This window comes from Oratosquilla oratoria, chromosome 27, assembly GCF_046742065.1.
Source record: "Oratosquilla oratoria isolate Oo_2021 chromosome 27, ASM4674206v1, whole genome shotgun sequence".
NCBI lineage: Eukaryota > Metazoa > Arthropoda > Malacostraca > Stomatopoda > Squillidae > Oratosquilla > Oratosquilla oratoria.
Genome location: NC_134803.1, coordinates 923,250 through 946,939, shown reverse-complemented (window position 1 = coordinate 946,939; position 23,690 = coordinate 923,250). Strand labels below are relative to the sequence as shown.

At 40.2% G+C, this 23,690-nt stretch overlaps 1 protein-coding gene across 4 annotated transcripts in view; it reads left to right on the top strand.

Moving 5' to 3' along the window:
- The window catches only part of LOC143039845 (cysteine-rich hydrophobic domain-containing protein 2-like), a 143,405-nt gene that overhangs the window by 30,804 nt on the left and 88,911 nt on the right, over window positions 1-23,690 (top strand). The window contains exon 4 of one of the 4 annotated variants that reach the window (XR_012967666.1): window positions 10,126-10,238. The exons of 2 other annotated variants lie outside the window; for them this stretch is intronic. Coding sequence is in view for 1 of the 2 variants with exons in the window: in XM_076210099.1 (XP_076066214.1) it covers window positions 20,057-20,149 (93 nt within the window). In the remaining variant the exon portion in view is untranslated. Of the gene's footprint in view, window positions 1-10,125; window positions 10,239-20,056; window positions 20,165-23,690 lie in introns of those variants that run through there. One more of the 4 variants, XM_076210099.1, reaches the window with a different exon arrangement.

Below are 23,690 nucleotides of genomic sequence, written 5' to 3'. Positions count from 1 at the left end.
AGCTATTTTGAGTCTGTTTGTGATGAACCATGTGTTGAGTGTGTCAAGGTAAGGCTGGATTATTTCTGCAGCTTTGTCTGTGTTACGATGTGTGCATGTGATTGTTATGTCGTCTGCGTAAGAAGAGATTTGTATTTCTGAGGTGTCTGGCGTGGGTAAGTCATGCATGTATAGATTAAATAATGTGGGGGATAGAACTGAGCCCTGTGGTACTCCGTTCTTAATGTTTCTGATGTGCGATGATTGGCCATTATATGACACATGAGCATTCCTGCCTGCCAGATAATTGGCCAGCCATCTTTTGGTGTTATTGTGCATGTCTGTGTTATATATTTTATTTGTTAGGTTGTGGCGGGGGATAGCATCAAAAGCTTTACTAATGTCCAATGTTATAAGAAGTGTTCTGTGGTGGGGCCTATCTGAATTGATGCCATCAAAAATTCTTTGTGTGAGGTTTGTCAGAAGAGTGTTTGTGGAGTGTAGTGGCCTAAAACCGTGTTGTGAGTCAGCAAGGGGAATATATGGTGTGACAAGTTTAAGTATTAGGCGTTCAATGACTTTAGAGGGGGTGCAGAGAAGTGTGATTGGGCGGTGCGATGATGGGATTGTTGGGTCTTTGTTCGGTTTTGGGATGGTGATTATTTTACCATGCTTCCAGATGTCGGGTATAGTGTTGTGTGAATAGCTGTAGTTTGCAATGTTTGTGAGTGCGTGTATACCTTGTGGTCCAATGTGTTTTAGGTGGATGTTGCTTATGTTATCAGGGCCACAGGCAGATGAGTGCTTGAGACTATGCATTATGAGTTTTGTCTGACTGTCTATGAAGGGTGTATAGTCTGAGTCTGTGGGAAAGTCTTTCTTACGTCGAATGGTGCGTCGGTCGTCAGGGTGAGATGTAAGATGGCTCGTCTGTGCAAAATGACGTATGAGTGCGTTTGCTTGTTGTCTGTTTGAGGGTAGATTATCTGTTGTTGTGATTATTGCTGCGTGAGAGCGTGTAGTGTTAGTGTTGGATAGTGTGATGCTGTTGAGTGTTTTGTACAATTTGCTGGTGTTTGTTTTGTGATCAAGTGTATTGATAAAGTTTTGCCAATTTTGTGTTTTTTGTTCATGTATTTTATTGGCAATCACAGTGTTTAGTGTTTGTATTTGGTCTGCTATGTTTTGAGGGATAGGTGTGGGGGTATCGTGTTTAAGTGTGTCACGTTGTCTGATGAGGCCTTGGATTTCTGGTGTGAAGTTGGGGTTGTGTGATTTTCTGTTGCCTCTAGGGATGTATCTCTTGTCTGCGTTTTGTATGATTGTATTAAAAGCGTGCACAGCATTGTTTATGTTTGTGATTGGTGTACTGTTAAGTGTTTCAAAATGTTGTTCTGTCTCTTCATTAAAGGCTTCCCAGTTAGCTCTCTTGTAATTGGTGTAAGTGTGTCTGTGGCCAGCTGGGGTGCATCTTGTTTTGGTGGTGATGATGATTGGAAGGTGGTCAGAACCAAGGGCTCCGACCACTCTCCATGATGTTGTTGGGGTTAGGCAGGGGGAGCAAAAGGTGATATCAGGAGAGGAGGGAGTGTAGAGGGCTTGGTATGGGATATGTGTATGATTATGCGTGTTGTTCATGATAGTCAATGAGTCGAGTTGAGTCTGTATATCAAGCCCTCTGTCTGTGTCGGGGTTGTCGACAAACCAGGCAGACGACTTGGCGTTGAAGTCACCACCCATGATCAGGTTGGGGATTGAGGTTAGTTGGCTGAGCTGAGGTCTGAAGGTGTTTGGAACTGTGGGGGATGATTGGGGGGGAATGTACATGTTAACTATTGTTAGTGTTGAATTGTTGCCTGTGCGGATACGAATGGATTGGGTTTCTGTTGTGTTATCTGTGGTAGGGAGGAGAATTTTGGTTGTGGCACTTGTGTCCACAAAACAGATGGAATGGTGGATCAGGGTGACAAGTCCACCGCCATTGCCGTCAGTCCGGTCTTGTCTGATGGTGGTGTAATTATGAAATGATGGTGTTTTGTGTGAGTGTCTTAATTTTGTTTCTTGTAGAATTGCAATGTGTATGTTGTGTTGTTTAAGAAAGTGTTCAAGTTCATGTTTTTTAGTGTTAATACCGTCAATGTTGTGTTGTAATATGTTGATGTTGTGTGTTTTGTATGTGTTGTATGTTGCCGTTTGGGGTTGAGGTTGGGGTGGTAGTGGGGAAGGTGTAGGATCTGGGTCAGAGGGGGGGAAAGGAGAGATCGGGGACAAAGGAAGGGGAGTACTAATCGGGGGTAAGGGCAAGGGGAAATTGGGAGTGGGTAAGGGTGTTGGCTGTGGTTGGGGAGGTGGGATTGGGGTTACTGGAGGGCAGGTAGAACATGTCCAAGTGTTTGTGTATTGGTTTGTGTCAGCAAGTGTTGTACAAGTGAGGTGGGCCCAGTTTTTGCACATATTGCACTGAACTGAGCCCTTTGTCTGTTTGCTCGAAGTAATGGGTTTAGAGCATGTTGGGCATGTGTATTTTGTGGGGGGCCCAGGATTGCTCTCTACATCTCCGGCTAAAAGTAGAAGAAGAGGGGTGATCGCCGGAAAATGACCCCTCAGTGCAGAAAAAACGTAACATTGTGTGTTGGAAAAAAAGGATTGTGGTACTCCCCCAGGTAGGCGTAGCTCCTCCTTGGGGATCGGTGCCATCTGCGTAGAGCTGATGGCCAGGGGTAAATGCTGCTGTTTGGCCCCCAACTCTTGGGGTTGGGGGGTGGTCCCACGACGTAGACGTTGCAGCTCCAGGACCTCTCTCCTCTTGTACATCTCATCACCTTACTTTTACCCACATTTATCTTCAACTTCCTTATTTCACACACTTTCCCAAACTCTGTCACTAATTTCCTCCGACCCTCCTCTTATCCTGCTACAAGCGCAGTGTCGTCCGCAAACAACTGGATTATCTCCCACTTTTCACCATTTTCTTTAACCATCTCCAATTCCTGACCCACTATCCCTGCATTTACCTCTCGTACCACCCTATCCATGTATAAATTGAACAGCCAGGGAGGCATAGCATATCCCTGATGAAGTCCCACCTTTAACTCAAATCACTCACTCTCTCCTTTTCTAATCCTAACACATGCTCTACTATTCTCATAAAAACTCTTGACCGCTCTCAACAGCTTTCCTCCAATCCCATATATCTGCAATACCTCCCATAGTGCCTTCCTGTCTACTCTGTCATAAGCCTTCTCCAAATCCATAAAAGCTCAAAATATATCCTTACCTTTTCCTATAGCTTTTTCACATATCTGTCTTACCACAAAAATCTGATCTACGTAACCTCTACCTGTCCTAAACCCACACTGTTCCTCACCAATTACTCCCTCTGTTCCTCTCCTAATCCTCTCAATCAAGACCCATAAGCCTTCCCAACTACACTTAACAAGCTGATCCCTCTGACACCACTACACTCACACTTGTCCCCTTTTCCCTTGTAAAGTGGAACTATACAGGCACTCCTCCAGTCCTCCGGCACTGTACCCTCTTAAACATTAAATAACCTCACCAGCCAGTCCACTATCACTGTACCTCCCTTCTTCAGACACTGCATGGCACCTATCCAGCCCAGGTGCTTTACCTGCTCTCATCATCTTAACAACTGCCTTCACTTCATCTTTCCTTATTTCTCCTCCATTTTCCTCACTCATCACTGTCGTTTTCTTAGCACTTCCCACTGCAACTACTTTTCCCTCCCTATCCTTCACATTTAGCAACTCCCTAAAATAATTTGCCCACCTTCCTCTCACTGCCATCTCTTCCATTATCATCTCTCCATCTGCACCTTTTACCTTTTCTTCTCTACTTGATTTGCCTCCCCTTCCTCTCCTAATTTCTTTCCAAAACATTTTTTTATTACTTTCAAAATTTTCTGTCGTACTCTTAACTCATTTCACATCTACTCTCCTCTTTGCCTCCTTTATCTTATGCTTTACTTCTCTTCTCTTTACTTTGTACCTCTCATATGATTCCCTTGTCCTAATTTGTAACCAATCTATGAAAGCCTGCTTCTTCTCTTCTACACCCTTCTTTGCTTCCTCATCCCACCACTCACTAAGCTCCGGCGCTTGGCCTTCGAGCCAAAAATTCCATAAATCAATCAACCACCACTCACTAACCTTCCTTCTATTTCCTCCCATCCTCCTTGTTCCACATACCATCTTTGCACATCTTATGACTCCCTCCTTGAACCATCCCCATTCCTCCTCCACTCATAGCTCTACTCTATCCTTCACTCCCTCCCATTCCTGTCTCAGCTTCTTGTACTCCTCCTTTTCTTTCTCATTTAAGCAGTTCACTCTAAGTACCTCCCTACCTTCTGCCCTTTTCCTCTTTCTCCACCTATCCTCCACTCTCAACTTACCTTCCACCAAAAAATGATCTGATATTCCCCCACTCTCTCCCCTTAGAATATGTACATCCTTAACCATTCCTACCATACTCCTGGTTACCAGTATATAATCCATTAATGCTCTATCTACCACCCTTCTATCCACCACCCTTTCCCATGTGTACTTATGCTTGACTTTCTTCCTGAACACTGTATATGCTCTTATCAGCTCTCTTTCAAGACACATCACCATCAACTCTCCACAACGATTTTTCCCTGGAACTCCATACTTCCCAATTACTCTGTCTATTGGTTCATTTCCTGATCTAGCATTAAGGTCACCCAATACAACTATAATGACATTTCTCCCTAATCCCTCTATGCAATCCTTTAGATCCATCCAAAAAGCCTCACTACCAGGCCCATATGCACTTAAAAAACCCACATCTCTTTTCCCAGTTTCACCTTCATCCACATTAACCTTGAAGAAACCTCCTCCCACTCCACGACACGTTTACCTATCTCTTCACTTACTAGTATAGGCTCTTTGTCAACAACACCCTTGTACCATGCAAAGACACATACCTCAGCAATGGGGATGCAACACAATGCTTATAGATTTGCCTTTAACAAGCAAAACCAGATGGAAATACTTGCCAGTTGAGTGGATAGGGGAGAAGCAACATTATTTCAAGGTCAGAGTAGAGGCAAACCATTGCTGGTTCCAACTTTGGGAGAGGGTCAGGGAGGAAAAATAGTAAATTTCTTCACAAAGTTATGGCAATGGCAACATAGATTGATGCTCCTAGATTTGCCTGTAACCGGGAAAGACTGATGAAAATACTTGCCAATTAAATGAACAGGGGGGGAAACAATGCTATTCAGGGTCACAGTAGAGACAAAACATGCTGATTCCAATTTTTGGAGAGAGAAAGGGAGGGAAGATAGTGGTTTTTGTCTCTGAAGTTACTCATGATAAGGAAATAAAAGAGGATGAAAAATAATTTTAGTTTGCATTAATTTGGTGAGGAGCAGTGTGGGTTTAGGACAGATAGAGGTTGTGTAGATCAGATCTTTGTGGTAAGACAGATATTTGAGAAAGCTATAGGAAAAGGTAAGGATGTTTTTTGGGCTTTTATGGATCTGGAAAAGGCTTATGACAGGGTAGACAGGAAGGCACTGTGGGAGGTACTGCAGATATATGGGATAGGAGGGAAGCTGTTAAGAGCAGTCAGGAGTTTCTACGAGAGTAGTAGAGCTTGTGTTAGGATTAGAAATAGAGAGAGTGAATGGTTTGAGGTAAAGGTGGGAGTTTGTCAGTGATGTGTTATGTCGCCCTGGCTGTTCAACTTATACATGGATGGGGTGGTGCGAGAGGTGAATGCAAGGGTAGTGGGTCAGGGGTTGGAGATGGTTAAAGAAAATGGAGAGAAGTGGGAGGTGAGCCAGTTGTTGTTTGCTGTCAACACAGCGCTTGTAGCAGGGTCAGAGGAGGGATTGAGGAAGTTAGTGACAGAGTTTGAGAAGGTGTGTGAAAGAAGAAAGCTGAAGATAAATGTGGGTAAAAGTAAGGTGATGAGATGTACAAGGGGAGAGAGTGACAGCAGGATGGAGGTGAGCATTAAGGGTGAAAGACTGGAGGAAGTGGATAGTTTTAGATACTTGGGTGCAAATGTGGCAGGAAAGGGAGGAGTGGGGGTGGAGGTAGAATGTAGATTGAGAGAAGCGAGTAAATGCCTTGGTGGATTGAAAAGTGTAATGAGAAATAGACATCTGGGAATGGATGCTAAGAGGAGGTTATATGAAGGAGTGATTGTGCCAACAGCATTGTACGGGGCAGAAACATGGAACATGAGAGAGGAAGAGAGAAGGAGCTTGAATGTGTTTGAGATGAAATGTGTATGGTAGGGGTTACTAGGCCAGATAGAGTGAGAAATGAGGAAGTGAGGAGGAGAACAGGGGTGGAAAGGGAACTGGGAGATAGGGTTGATGAAAGGGTATTAGGATGGTTTGAACACATGGAAAGAATGAGTGAAGAAAGATTAGTAAAAGAAGTGTGGAAGGCAGAGGTGGAAGGAGTGAATTTGAGGGGGCGTTCTAGGATGAGATGGATGGATGGGGTGAAAGGGCCATTACAAAAGAGAGGAATGTCTGTGTAGGAAGGACGAGAGAGGACAGAAGATCGGGGTGAATGGAGAGGGGGTTGTGTATAGATGATGCTGTGATGCATGAGGGGGAGTGGGTGGGGGATGGGGGGTGAGGAAGTATGTATAAAAAAAAAAAAAATTGACGCAGCCCGAAGGGATTGCTCCCCGTCTTCTCCTTTTTTGCATGAGGGGACGGAGAGGGGGGAGTCGCCGAATTTATGAAGCGGCCTTGCTGTGGATGTGCTGTGTCTTGCGACACTGCTTCTGACCCAGGGCAGTGGACAGGATGCAGAGATGACCCATCATCCAGGAGGTGCCAAGATAAGAGGGAGGGAGGAGGGTGGAGGGGAGTGGAATATGTAGGGAATGGAATGGGTGGGAGTGGTTTCTATGCCTTTTTCTTTTTGGCTACCCCCCATGTAGGGGGAAAATCCTTTGATATATATATGTATGTATATATATATATATATATATATATATATATATATATATATTATTTATTTATTTATATACATATTTATATATATATATATATATATATATATATATATATATATATATTTATATATACACACACTTATACCTCGATTTAACGGACCTCACTTTAACGGATTTCGGATGCAACGGACAAAATCTGTAGCTTCCGGATCGTCCGGAGCGACCGGACGCGGTCCGATGTTTCCACAGTTGACCGCCAGATAACCTATGGTCGCTTTGTTTTCAACTGTGCTGGAACACGTGGAGCTGTTTGGTCCGTGTTTTTCGACCTTTTTGGCCCTGTTTTGTGTGTTGTTTGTGAAATAATTCAACAGTGTTTTTAACCATGGCACCTGTACATCCTGTAGAAAAGAGGAAAATAGTCAATTTAACAGTATCACAGAAGCTTGAGTTGATTAAAAAGTTGGAAAGTGGAGTGTCGGTGAAGCAGGTGTGTGATGAATATCCACTTCACTCCGGGCCAAAATCTCGCGGGCAGCATTAGCTGCCAGACGTACGATGTTGCGTCATAATACTCGCATCATAAAAAATAGTCACCGCTTATATCGATCGTTCTCTCTTTCACCCGTGAATTTTGATAACCATAGAAAATGTGATGAAGACAGTTTAGAGAGTATGTCATTACGCAGGGGCAACTACAATAAATATAATCAAGACGCCGATATGGCAGCCTCGCATATCCACTTGCTCCTCATGCCGCCTACGTTGGCGGAAACGTATGGAAGAGGATATGGAGTAAAGAAACAAACTGTGTCTGATATTCGTAAACAAAAGGAACAACTTACCCAATATTCGCTGAAGTATTCGGTTGATGAAAATTTTGGACTTGGTACTCTTGGGGTGAAAATTTTGGGCCAGATCCCAGGTATTTACACTAACAGATTGGATAGTGTGCTTAAGTAAAAGTACCGTACTGTATTCATTCCTCATTTTTTCGTAACGTAATCGTTGAAATACAGTAGTATCGGAAACTTCGGACAATCGGGTATATCGGACCGGTGTTCCCCCCTTTTAGTCCGTTAAATCGAGGCATGAGTGTATATATATATATATGTATATATATATATGTATGTATATGTATATATATATATGTATATATATATATATATTACCACTTGTAATGGCAGATTTTGACGTTTTCATACCCCATACAAATGAATAAATCCATTGGCAAAATTGATCAGTTTAATGCTAGGAATTATTTTGATAAAGTTTCAAGTTGGATACTCTTCCTTGGAGGTAAATGAAATTCTAACAAAGTTAAAAAGATTTGGAGATTTGATTTCCTTCCATGAGACTAGATTGCACAATCAGGAGCAAAAAATTTACAAAGAAAAGGAAACAAACCTGACTCGGAAAGCAAAAATTGATAAACTGAGGAGGGAAAATGAAACTTTGACAAACGAAAGAGAAAAAATCTTATCAACACCATGGGGGAAAAAGAAGATAGGCCAACAACGAATGAGGATAGGTGAGATAGATGGAGCAGCAGGGTAGTGATAATATAGAAGTAATAGTCAAGATTATAAAAAAAGAAAAGAAAAGAGAGAATCAGGAGCAAAAAATTGACCAAGAAGAGGAAACAAACCTGACTCAGAAAGCAAAGATTGATCAATTGAGAAGGGAAAATGAAATTTTGACTAATGAGAGAGAAAAAATCTCAATTCCATGGAGGAAAAAGAGGATAGGCCAACAACAAATGAGGATAGATGAGATAGAGTAACTTTTAGAGATCATGGAGCAGCAGGGAAGTGGTAGTATAGAAGTAATAGTCAAGATTATAAAAAAGAAAAAATGAGAATCTCTTGTCAGAGATGTAGTTGGCAAGACAGTTTCTTACTCTTTGGTTGCCAAGAAGAACACATCACCTCATGGAACTTATGCCAGGAACAGGAAATGCAAAAGAATAGGGAAATTACCTCAATGACTCTCGGGAAGCACTTTGATGTAACAGACCAAATTGATAACATGTATAAGAGGAAGGTTGTGCATCCAATAAAAATAAAGTTCAAGCTGCAGCAGCAAATGTACTATAGCAAGTCTTGGAAGTTAGCCCAAGAGGAAAAGCTAAAAAACATTTGCTTTAGGAAAGATGCTGATGAAGAGGAAAGAGTAAAGGTACAAAAGTTCTTAGATGAAGCCAAAGCCAAAAATCATAGGACAGCATTTTTATTTTTAATTTTTATTTTATTTTTGGTGAGTTCTTGATCAGAAGGTGAGAAATGGTTTCTAAAAAACAAAAAAACAGGAAGACAATATTGCAAAGTAAACAGTACAAGGAAACTTAGAATGGTGTATGCTAATGTTGATGATTTACTGTCAGGTTGGAGATAAATGGGTACTTAACCTCTTCAATATGAGTCAGATTCTTGCACATGGTATCAGATGCCTAATGTACGATGCCTCACACTATTTGCATTATAAGATATAAAGTCACTACTGTATTACTCATTCTCTTTCTCTCTGAGTAATAATAAATACTGAAAATGTGTTCAAACCAGTTCACAGAATTTAGGGGTCACTCAGCTACAACGACAAAAAAAGATAATCAAGACACCGACGCCAGCATCTTCATATATCCACTCGCACCTCATGACGCCTACGTAGGCGTCATTGTATGGAAGAGGTTAAAGATAAACAAGCGTAATATTTTGTGCCTACTGGAGACCAAACTAAAAAAAAACAACATATATATATATATATATATATATATATATATATATATATATATATAATATATATATATATATATATATATATATATATATATATATATATATATATATATATATATATATATCTACAGTTGAAGAACAATAGATACACCTGCAGAAGAGACAGAGTAGATAGAATGGGTGGAGGGGTAATATTTGTTGTGAGAAGTAACATAAAGGTGGAAGAATCAAATCTAAGTAAAGGCAAGACTGAAACAATCCACCTGGAAATTAGTACTAATGGGCAGAATAAAAGGAACTTCATGGTGGCGTATGTCCCCTTCCCCAAGACAAGAGCTTGGAATAAAGCTAAATATCAAGAAATGTTATTGGATACAGCTCTTTTCCTAAAGAAAATAATTTAACAAAATAGCAATTTAGTCCTTATTGGAGATTTTAATTGCAGTGAGGTCATCTGGGAAGAATGGTAAGCAAGTGCCAAGCAGATTCCTGGGGAATACCTTGTTAATTATAGCAATGGAGAATACAATGACCGAGTGGGTAAAGTAAGTGACCCAGGTAAGAGGATACAATATTACCACAAGATTAGATCTGTTACTAACAAAAGAGCCAGACATCATTAGCTCATTGAACTACCCTTGCCCCATAGGAAAAAGTGACCATGTAACAATATGAATTTCAACTGGATTATGAGGAAGTAGAGCCAAGGAATGAATCACACAGGCAAGGAGACTTAATTTTAGGAAAGCAGATTACTTAGGGTTGAAAGTTTTCTTTGAAGAAGCAAACAAGCAAACTGGGAGGAATTCATTACTACCATGGCAATAAGGAGAAAATGGGAAATATTTCTTGTCATTTATAACTTGGGTGTAAACAAACATGTGCCAAAGACTAGTGGATGGAAGCAGAAAAAAGACTGGTTTAAGGATGTTAGTATGTGTATATCAAAATAAGCTAGACTGATTTTTTTTTATGGTAGTTTAAAAAAATATCTGTGCCAACTTTCATGGGAATCCATTGAAAAATGGAAAAAAAAGTCTTATATATTAGTAACAAATATATATATATATATATATATATATATATATATATATATATATATATAATATATATATATATATAATATATATATATATATATATATATATATATATATATATATATATATATATATATATATATTTATATATATGCACTAAAAACCCACTATTATTTGGATTTAAGAAAAGAAGGAAGTAATGAAATTCTGTATATTTCGATCACTTGCTGTGATACTCTTCAAGCGGAATAATAGTGGGTTTTTAGTGCAATTACTTATGTGTAACGACATTACTGGACAGTGATATATATATATATATATATATATATATATATATATATATATATATATATATATATATATATATATATATATATATATATTGTATATTATAAATATATATTTTAGGAAACTAGAAGCTTTGATAAAGATTAAGCTGTTAATTTGTTACTGTCTAAAAATTACACCATTCTGATTTTTCTATGTGAATACCCAAATTTTATTAAAAAGCTCATGTAATTGTGATCACTACTTACAGTGGTTTCACCAACTTCAACATTGGTTATCATGCTTTTGCAGCTAGTGATCAATAGATCGAGTAAATTTCCATGTCTTGTGGGCTCTTTTACCTGCTGAACTAAGTAATTGTCACCAAGAAAATATATCAAGTGACTACCTATATGGCCATGTTCAAGGGTCATCCAGTCAGTGTCAGTAAAATTGAAATCGCCCATTATCAATAATTCCAAGGTGCAGAAACTAGACAGTTTTGAAACAAGAGTTTGTCATCTGCTAATGATAAACTTTTTGGCCTATATATAACACCTACATTTATCTTTTGTCCATTTGTTTGGGTTAATTCTACCCACAAACTATCATGGGCATCCTGTTTCACTTTGCAGATGGTGCAAAATTGTTAAAGAAAGTGATTACTGAAACGGACTGTGACTCACTACAGAGAGATCTGAACAGGGTCTGGGAGTGGAATCAGAAGTGGGAAGTGGACTTAAGCACAAAGAAATGTAGCATAATGTAATTTGGAAAAAGTATATATATACATATACCAAGGCTTTTTCAATCGTACAAGGGAGGTAGCCAAAAAACAAAGGCATAAAAATCATTCCCATCCATTTCATCCCTTAATACACTCCACTCTCCTCCACCCTCTACCCTCTCTCTTATTTTGTCACCCCCTGGATGATGGGTCATCCCTGCATCTTGTCCACTGCCCTGGGTCAGAAGCAGTGATGTAAAACGCAGCACATCTACAGCAAGGCAGCTTCATTAAATCGGCAACCCCCCTCTCCATCCCATCAAGCAGAAAAGAAGATTGGGAGAAATCCCTTCGGGCTGCGTCAAATTTTTGTCAAACATACTCCCTCACCCCCCATCCCCCACCCATTCCACCTCATGCATCACAACATCATCCATATACAACCATTCTCCATTTGCCCCTGTCTTCTGTCCTCTCCTGTCCTTCCTCAACAGACATTCCCCGCTTCCCCAAAGCCCCTTTTGCCCCATCCATCTCATCCTAGGTCACCCCTTCATGTTCACTCCCACCACATCTGCCTTCCATACCTCTTTTACTAGTCTTTCTTCACTCAATCTTTCCATGAGTCCAAACCATCCCAATACTCTTTCATCTACCCTCTCTTCCAACTCCATTACCACCCCCGTTCTCCTCCTCACCTCCTCATTTCTCACTCTATCCAGCCTAGTAACCCCCATCATACTTCTCAGACACCTCATCTCAAACACATTCAAACTCCTTCTCACTTCCTCTCTTATGTTCCATGTTTCTGCTCCATACAGTGCTGTTGGCACAATCACTCCTTCATACAGTCTCCACTTAGCATCCATTCCCAAATGTCTATTCCTCATTACACTCTTCAATCCACCAAGGCATTTACTCGCTTCTCTCAATCTACATTCTACCTCCACCTTCACTCCACCTTTTCCTGCCACATTTGCACCCAAGTATCTAAAACTATCCACTTCCTCCAGTCGCTCTCCCTTAATGCTCACTTCCAGTCTACTGTCACCTTCACCCCTTGCACATCTCATCACCTTACTTTTACCCACATTTATCTTCAACTTCCTTCTTTCACACACTCTCCCAAACTCTGTCACTAACTTCCTCAATCTCTCCTCTGATCCTGCCACAAGCACAGTGTCATCCACAAACAACAGCTGGCTCACCTCCCACTTTTCTCCATTTTCTTCAGCCATCTCCAATCCCTGACCCTCCATCCTTGCATTTACCTCTCGCACCACCCCATCCATGTATTAGTTGAACAGCCAGGGCGACATAACACATCCCTGATGAAGTCCCACCTTTACCTCAAACCACTCACTCTCTCCATTTCTAATCCTGACACAAGCTCTACTACTCTCGTAAAAACTCTTGACAGCTTCTAAAAGCTTTCCTCCTATCCCATATATCTGCAGTACCTCCCACAGTGCTTTCCTGTCTACCCTGTCATAAGCCTTTTCCAGATCTATAAAAGCCCAAAAACATCCTTACCTTTTCCTATAGCTTTCTCACATATCTGTCTTACCACAAAAATCTGATCTACGTGACTTCTACCTGTCCTAAATCCACACTGTTCCTCACCAATTACTCCCTCTGTTCCTCTCCTAATCCTCTCGAGATCCTCCCATAAGCCTTCCTAACTTCACTTAACAAGCTAATCCCTCTGAAACCACTACACTCACATTTGTCTCCTTTTCCCTTGTAAAGTGGAAAAAAAAAGATATATATATATATATATATATACATATATATATATATACATATATATATATATATATATATATATATATATATATATATATATATATATATATATATATATATATATATATATATATATATAAAGACAATATAAAATTGGTGAAAAGAAGTAATAAATGTGGGATCTGAAAAACACCTGGGAGTGACCACAAAAGATATGTCCCCTGACAAGTATATGAACAAAATTGTTGGCGAAACCTATAACCTGCTAAGATCAATAAAAGTGGCTTTTACTCACTTGGATGAAGAAATGGTAAAGAAAATATTAGTCACACTAATAAGGCCCAAATTGGAGTATGTATGGCAGAGTAGCACAAGCAAGTGTGAGGCTGACAAAAACCCTGGTTGTGTTGGCCCTACTTTATTGTGCAAACTGCGAGTATGTTTCAGAGTGTGAGGTGAAGAGAGGTGGCAGGTGGCACTTACTCTTTGTGGAGCAACGAGCACCATGTCCATCCTCGTTACTTGCATAGACCTAAGTGCCTCTCTCCCGGGCCACGCTACCTCGGGGTGCCAGTGGGCTCACTGCTTGTGGACACTGTCCATTCCCCTCCCAGGGCCACAGTCAAGTGACTTCATCTGGGGTGGAGTTAACCCTTGAGGATGCCACAGGGCCCCAGACAATGGTGGGCCCATGGAGAGTGGTGGGTCCAGGAGTAGGTGCCAAATCTCACCACAACCAACTCACCACATAGGCAATAACACCATTGTCACCCTGTACTAAAAAGAATATAAAGATAATTACAAGCTGCACAAATGCAAAACCTACAGACAATCTACACCATGAAACAAAGGTCCTCAGAATCAAGAATCACTTTGACATGAGAGGCACACAAACACTTGCCACAACCTCCACAAACACAACCCACACACACACGTCAAGAAATAGCCAAAACAATATCCAAATATTTATATCACACAAATATTTCTCTCTTCCTCCACAACCATCAGATGCCCACCGCCAGAAACATATCTATAGTCATATTGCTCATTGCTCCATCAACAGACTGAAAGACCACATTACTGCATGCCAGACCCCCTGACATTCATCCCCTGTGAAGACAGAATCCACCTGGCCAGACTGCAGTGCAACCACCATTCAGCCCTTTTGAATTGCTAGAGGTGGATGGATAAATGCATTGTGAATGTCTGTCCAGGATCCAGCACTTCACCTCATACTATACAACACATTATGAAAGACTGGATTGTACACACTTATACACAAGAGGACATGAAAAATAACTCATAAAGGACAGTTAAAGAAGAGACCTGAAACAAAACAGTTTTCCACATAGAGTGGTAGACATCTAGAACAAACTGTACAATACAATAGTGTGTGCAAAAACCATACATGAGTTTAAGAGCAAACTAGACACTAACACGTCTTTTTCACCGTTTTCTCTAAAATGGTGTTATTTAAGCTATACCTGTTTACTGGGTTGTATTAACCTAAGTTTAACACACTGCATTTTGAGATATTGAAATTCATTTGCAATTTCACTGACCATGCAAACAATTTGTTCAGATCTTCCTGTAATATCCCTGCATCTTCCCCAGACCTAGTATGACATCGTATTTTAGTGCCATCTGCAAACTTACTAATATCACTATTAATCCCATTGTCCAAGCTGTTTATATACATAATGAATAAGTGACCTAAAACTGAACCCTGGGGAACTCCACTAGTAACACTACCTAATTTGGATTTTACACTGTTGATGTTGACCCACTGTTTTCTGTCACTAATCCATTCAAGCACTTTTCCTCCTATGCCATGGGCTTTTGAATTTATTTAGTAGTCTCTTGTGGGGCATGCTGTCTAATGCTTTGCTAAAGTCAAGATAAATAATATCATGTCATTGTTATCTTCCACCTTGTAGACAATAGTGTAAAAAGATAAAAATTAGTTACACAATACCTACCCTTGGTGAACCCATGCTGTGAGTCACGAATCAATTATGTCCCGATGTGAGCTGTGATTCTATTAGTTGATATTGATTCTAGCATTTTACCTATAACTGACATCAAACTGATTGGTCAGTCGTTGTGCATAGAATATTAATAACCCTTTTTGAAAACAGGAAGAATGTTTGTCTGCCCCCAAGAAATAAGCATGAATCCAATATCTAACAACTTACTAAATACTTCTGTTAACTGGTCACAGATTTCAAACTTGCAGTCTTTTACCACTCTTGGAAAAACTTCATCTGGACCCAAGGATTTTGTAGCTTTAAAGGGTAACCATCAAACTCTGGTACAACTTTGCATTAAAGTTACTATTTGAGGGACTTATTGACAAAAATATTTGATGATATACAATCTAAAACACAGCATACAGTGCCATCTCTTTGTATTAGTTCCAATGACATCATGAGCTGTGTACCAATTCAAGTATTCTGTAGCAAAACAAATTATATTCAGTGATGTTGAGTTTTCATTGTCTTTTGCGTGTAGTCTTGACTCCCTAAATATCATTGGTACTTATCTGTGTACATGTTAGTTAAGCAATGCTGTCTTTGGGCATTCAAAAAAGCAAAGGTAGTATACGTGATGCATTCAATATTTTTTGCAGTGGGCTCCTACACAAAATACTGCATCATGTTCACACTATGCCTCCTGAATGCTTTGTAATCAATCATTTCTACAGTGTAATACAGGTATTTTTCATCTTGTCCCAAGTGTGCCCATAAAAAGGTTCATTATTGTGACTTGTTACCACTAGATGAAAATAATTATTCTTTACATGGCAAGATAAATACATTATTTTAGATTGTTTACACACTGTATAAAAGATAAATCCCTGACTGGGATGTGTTATGTAGCCCTGGCTGTTCAACTTATACATGGATGGGGTGGTGCAAGAGGTAAATGCAAGGGTGGTGGGTCAGGGATTGGAGATGTTTAAAGAAAATAGAGAAAATTGGGAGGTGAGCCAGCTGTTGTTTGCGGACAACACTGCGCTTGTAGCAGGATGAGAGGAGGGATTGAGGAAGTTAGTGACAGAGTTTGGGAGAGTGTGTGAAAAAAGAAAGTTAAAGATAAATGTGGGTAAAAGTAAGGTGATGAGATGTACAAGGGGTGAAAGTGGCAGTAGACTGGAAGTGAGCATTAACCCCTTCCATACGGTGCCGCACACGTAGGCGTCATGGACTTGGATCTCGGTGGCAGCAGCCAATGCCAGCCGTACGACGTGTCGTAATAATACTCGCATCATAAAATATAGTCACCGCTTATATCGATCGTTCTCTCTTCACCCGTGAATTTTGATAACCATAGAAAATGCGATTACAAAAGAATTAGAAAGAATGTCATTATGGAGGGGCGACTACAATAAATATAATCAAGACGCCGATATGGCAGCCTCGCGAATACACTCGCTCCCCATGACGCCTACGTGTGCGGCACCGTATGGAAGGGGTTAAGGGAGAGCGACTGGAGGAAGTGGATAGTTTTAGATACTTGGGTGTGAATGTGGCAGGAAAGGGTGGAGTGGAGGTGGAGGTAGAATGTAGATTGAGAGAAGCAAGTAAATGCCTTGGTGGATTAAAAAGTGTAATGAGGAGTAGACATTTGGGAATGGATGCTAAGAGGAGATTGTATGAAGGAGTGATTGTGCCAACAGCACTGTATGGGGCAGAAACATGGAACATAAGAGAGGAAGAGAGAAGGAGTTTGAATGTGAGATGAGGTGTCTGAGAAGTATGATAGGGGTTACTAGGCTAGATAGTGTGAGAAATGAGGAGGTGAGGAGGAGAACAGGGGTGGTAATGGAGTTGGGAGATAGGGTGGATGGAAGAGTATTGGGATGGTTTGGACACATGGAAAGAATGAGTGAAGAAAGACTAGTAAAAGAGGTATGGCAGGCAGATGTGGTGGGAGTGAACATGAAGGGGTGACCTAGGATGAGATGGATGGATGGGGTGAAGGGGGCTTTGGGGAAGAGGGGAATGTCTGTTGAGGAAGGACGGGAGAGGACAGAAGACAGGAGAATGGAGAATGGTTGTACAGACGCTCCTCAACTTACGTTTTAGTTACGTTCCGAACGGCCGAACGTAAGTTGAAAATGAACGTAAGTTGTTACTGTACAATACATCCGTAAATTCTATTACCGTATCTTACAAAACACCCCTAAATCATTAGTTACTGTATACACATAACATTGTAAAATAATAACATTAATTTCAAATAAATTAAATTCAAGCAGCATAAATTAAGATGGTGGAGGGGGACGGGAGGAAGAGGATGAGGCAAGGCACTTTCAGTCTGTCGTTTGTGCAATGTAAACAATGGACGCAGCATCATGCTTAAGTATCGTTTGAACTACGGAGAGCGCGCTAAACTAAAAAATTCACTCAAATTTTTTTTTACAATTTTTTTTTAGTCAGTTCAAACGTAAAATCGAAAAAACGTAAAACGAATTAACGTAAGTAGAGGAGCGTCTCTATATGGATGATGTTGTGATGCATGAGGTGGAATGAGTGGGGGTATGGGGGGGTGAGGTAGCATGTATGAGAAAAATTTGATGCAGCCCGAAGGGATTTCTCCCAGTCTTCTCCTTTTCTGCATGAGGGAACAGAGAGGGGGGTTGCCAATTTAATGAAGCGGCCTTGCTGTGGATGTGCTGTGTTTTACATCACTGCTACTGACCCAGGGCAGTTTTATTTTTCTAAGCTTATCTAATCATTTTAATAAAAATTTCCAAAAACAATATCTATCATTTATTTTGCATATTCTTTAAAAACAAAAGGCCATTTGTATAGACACGGTAAAGGAAACATGGACTGGAGGTGAAGCTTTTATTCCTGACGTTTCGTCTATCGACTTTCTCAAAGGAAAATAAAAGCTTCACCCCCAGTCCATGTTTCCTTTACCGTGTCTATACAACTTGTTCACATGGATTTTCAAAAGGCCATTTAGTAATATTGTAAGAAAATCTATCCCCATCACTTAACTCCCTATGTATGTTATGTACATGAACAATATCATTGTAGCTGGGCAGTTATTGTAAGCTTTCTTCTGCCTTTCTGCGTGAGTTCTATATGCCATTAATATATTTTTATTCTCCACCTCTTTTCTTCCCAATCATTTATTTTCCTGAGTAGTTCTTTCTTCATTTTCTTAAATCCTGAAATTTATATTAAATAGCCCGTGTCACTCGACATGATCACCATTCATCAAATACAATGACAATGCATGAATGATGAACACAATTCATAATGTCACTGTGGAGTAGATGGTGCCATGGGTAGGTTTTACAAGAATGGCTGAAGCAGATGACAATTTGAGGATAGGATTAGTAATTTCAAATTGTAATAAATAAAAAATGAAACAGTTTTTCTGTAATTTATTTAGCTATTATTGACTCTGGGAAGTACTAAAAACATACACACATATACCAAAGGTTTTTTTCCCCCTTACAAGGGAGGTAGCCAAAAAACAAAGGCATAAAAACCACTCCCTCCCATTCCATCCCTAATACACTCCACTCCCCTCTCCCCTCCCTCACATCTTGGCACCTCCTGGATGACGGGTCATACCTGCATCTTGTCCACTGCCCTGGGTCAGAAGTAGTGTCATAAGACACAGCACATCCACAGCAAGGCCACTTCTCTCAATCTACATTTTACCTCCACCACTCCACCCTTTCCTGCCACATTCGCACCCAAGTATCTAAAACTATCCACTTCCTCCAGTCGCTCTCCCTTAATGCTCACTTCCAGTCTGCTACCACTTTCACCCCTTGTACATCTCCTCACCTTACTTTTACCCACATTTATCTTCAACTTTCTTATTTCACACACTCTCCCAAACTCTGTCACCAACTTTGTCACCAATCCCTCCTTTGATCCTGCTACACGCGGAGTGTTGTCCGCAAACAACAGCTGGCTCACCTCCCACTTTTCTCCATTTTCATTAAACATCTTCAATCCTTGTCCCACCACCCTTGCATTTACTTCTCGCACCACCCCATCAATTTATAAGTTGAACAGCCAGGGCGACATAACACATCCCTGACAAAGTCCCACCTTTACCTCAAACCACTCCCTCTCTACATTTCTAATCCTGACACATGCTCTGCTACTCTCGTAAAAACTCTTGACAGCTCCTAGTAGCTTTCCTTCTATCCCATATATCTGCAAAACCTCCCACAGTGACTTCCTGTCTACCCTGTCATAAGCCTTTTCCAGATCTATAAAAGCCCAAAAACATCCTTACCTTTTCCTATAGCTTTCTCACATATCTGTCTTACCACAAAAATCTGATCTACGTGACTTCTACCTGTCCTAAATCCACACTGTTCCTCACCAATTACTCCCTCTGTTCCTCTCCTAATCCTCTCGAGATCCTCCCACAAGCCTTCCTAACTTCACTTAACAAGCTAATCCCTCTGAAACTACTACACTCACACTTGTCCCCTTTTCCCTTGTAAAGTGGAACTATACAGGCACTCCTCCAGTCCTTCGTCACTCTACCCTCTCTCCAGCAAATATTAAATAACCTCACCAGCCAGTCCACCATTACTCTACCTCCTTTTTTTAGACATTCTGCATGGAATCCATCCAGACCAGATGCCTTACCTGCTCTCATCATCTTAACAACTGCCTTCACTTCGTCCTTACCATACTGCAGTAAAATTAGGTACCTTTGATTTTCAAAGTGGTTAGTTAAGTCTATCAATCTGTTTGGCTACTGCTTGACTTCTTTGCTAATGCTGATGCTAGGTAGTTTACTTCCCTCATCCCCCACTAAAGATCGGATCACAGTCAGGTGTCATATTTATTCTTTTCTTTGAAAATACAGACACCCTCTACTTACGTTCATTTGTTTTACGTTTTTTCGATTTTACGTTTGAACTGACTGTAAAAAAAATGGTAAATTTTTTTTTTTCGAGTGAATTTTTTAGTTTAGCGCATGTAGCCCAACACTCTCTAAGCACTTGTTTAAATCTATCCAAAAAGCCTCCCTTCCCTCTACACTCTTCTCACTACTAAGTCCATATGCACCAACAGAAACCCAACACTGGAGCAGAGAAAAGAAAGTGGTGATCCACTGACTATAGAATCATGAAAGGAATGGAAATCCTTGATAGGAATGATTTACTAAGAAATGACAATGGAAAGACAAGAGGTCATGAAAAGAAACTCAAAAAGGGTAACTATAGAAGAGATCTGAAAAAAAAGCTTCCCACACAGAGTGCGGGATATCTGGAATAACTTAGATAAAGAAACAGTGTGTGCAAATACTATTTAAGATTTTAAGAAAAAACTTGATGCTGAAAAATACAAAGACGGGTCACCATGAGCATAACTCCCTTCCCGTATAATACACCCAGGTAAATACATCTTTCATCCCAGTTTCACCATCACCTACAGCCTTGAAGATACCTCTCTCCTCACCACCATGCATTATTCCATCTCATCACTTACCAGCAGAGCCACTCCTTTCATTCCCTTGCCTCCTCATTACTCTCAACACTACCTACCACACTCCCAAACTCAAAATCACCCCTCCCTTTTGACTTAGTTTCAAGTAACGTTGACTTATCAGTCTTCCTTCTCACAAACATACTACCTATCTCTTCCCTTTTATACTCGTCTGTACCACACACATTAAGGGGAGACGTAAGTAAAAAAAAATTTTTTTTTTTTACCCAAACCTTGAAATTTGTTTTTTATACTTTAATTACCCCTGAAATCTGCTGAGTTTTCTGTGAAAACAGCATCTTGATACCACAATTCCTTCCATTATTAGTGGCGTTTCATTTAAGGGAGTGTTGCATCGCTTTATAGAGTAGGTGAAATTAAATTTTCAAATATGTATTTAATGAACTTAGGTATGAATACCCCTTACATTAGTGTATAATTCCTCAGGGTATTGTGTTCCTCTCATGTATATATAAAGCATAGTGAATATTTAGTGAAGATATAGTGAGCTCTAGTGAAGCTCTAATTACATACTTATACCAAAGGCTTTTTCCCCCGACATGGGGGGTAGCCAAAAAGAAAAAGGCATAGAAACCACTCCCACCCATTTCATTTCCTATATATTCCACTCCCCTCCACCCTCCTCCCTCCCTCCCTCCCTCTTATCTTGGCACCTCCTGGATGACGGGTCATCCCTGCATCCTGTCCACTGCCCTGGGTCAGAGGCAGTGTCGCAAGACACAGCACATCCACAGCAAGGCCACTTCATAAATTCGGCGACCCCCCTCTCCGTCCCCCCATGCAGAAAAGGAGAAGACAGGGAGAAATCCCTTCGGCCTGCGTCAAATTTCTTCTCACACACACTTCCTCGCCCCCCATCCCCCACCCACTCCCCCTCATGCATCACATCCTCATCTATACACAACCCCTCTCCATTCACCTCTATCTTCTGTCCTCTCCCATCCTTCCTCCCCAGACATTCCTCTCTTTTGTAATGCCCCTTTCACCCCATCCACCCATCTCATCCTAGGATGCTCCCTCATATTCACTCCTTCCACCTCTACCTTCCACACCTCTTTTACTAATCTTTCTTCACTCATTCTTTGCATGTGTCTAAACCATCCTAATACTCTTTTATCAACCCCATCTCCCAGCTCCCTTTCCACCCCTGTTCTCCTCCTCACCTCTGATTACTTAATGGAAAATCCTTCCACATCATTCAGCTTGGTATGAAATGAAAGCTTAAGAGTCTGGGGAACAAATTCTCTTGAATATCTTTGATTTTTTATTAACTTGTTTCTCTGAATAATTAAAAAATGCTGCAAAATTCAGGTTTAATAAAAAAAAAATATTTTATTTTTTTACTGTAGAATATAAAGAACATGATTTTTTCTTTCAAATGAAACAAAAATTACAAAAATTCATAAAGAACAACCAAAGATATTAAAACAGAGAGAACAAAAACATAAATTTACAGGAACAGGACGGGGGATTTAATTTATCACAACCATTTTTTGCGACCATTTGTTTGATGGTTGTGATGTATAGCAAATTTCAAATTTCCTCTTTGCTGATGAAGTGTGAGGTAAGGGTGAGTGGTGTGGCATGGGTGGAGGAGGTTTAAGGTGGGCATGGGTAGTAGATGCTTGTGGAGTGCTGGGTGCAGCTGTGCTGCTTTTCTCCTCTTTCTTTTTCCTTCTTGTTTCTATTTCAGGCACTCATGGGATCTCTCTATATTCTGCTGCTTCACTCTCTTGTTTAATGTTAATTTTTCCATGATCATAGCAACAATACAGGGCAAATAATAAAAATTGTTGCATACAGTGAGAATGCCAGGAGTGATGTCACCTTACTTTGACCTTTTCAAGACTACTGGTGCCCTGTCCACTGTCTTTGTGGTGTATGGTGGTGGGAGGAGTTGCTAAATATCTCCATAAACACAATTATGTAGCAAAAAACGAAATGCTGTAGGAATGTTTATGCTATTTCAGTATACAGAATATTTTCTTTATGCAATGGGGTTGCCAGAGGGTGCCAATATTTTATCTATTTTATTCTGTATAAAATAGAAACGAAATACAGCTGTATAACTTTGTATGAGTGTTGCCACCATCATAGAGATTCTTTTGAAATGTTTACCTAAAATTCGCTCATGTACCAGAATTTTTCGAATGATTGCTGGCGATGCTCCCTTAACCCTCCAGTGGTGAGGTGGGGTATCCCATACCCCAGGTGATGTTTATATATATGTATCTTACGTCTGGTTGCAATGATAGTGCTATCCATCCAATTTGTGTTTTATAATTCATTTCCCCTACTATTTCTGGTTCAGAGGTGAATAACAAATCTAGTCTCGATGATTCTTCATTTTGTCTAAATCTAGTATTTTCATTAAGCCATTGCGTTAATGTATAATCTATGATCATATCCAGTAGGACATTTCCGTAGAGTTTGTCTCCACCTCCCATACTCAATTCTTCCCAATTTATTTCCTTTGTGTTTCTCCGTGTTTCAGCATCTCAATTCATTCTTTGTATCTTCTAGTAATTTTGAGTGTTTGGTGTCAGTCCAGGTCTTAGTTTTTGGTGGCACATAAACAACTATAAACCTTCTACTTTTCATATTGCTGTTTTCGACCTTACTGTGATTAATTCCACATTATCTTTTCCTTCTGTTGCCTTTATTACATTTAGGTTCTGTTTAGTCAATATCATGACTCCTCCCCCCTGTTTTTCGACCAAATGTTGTAT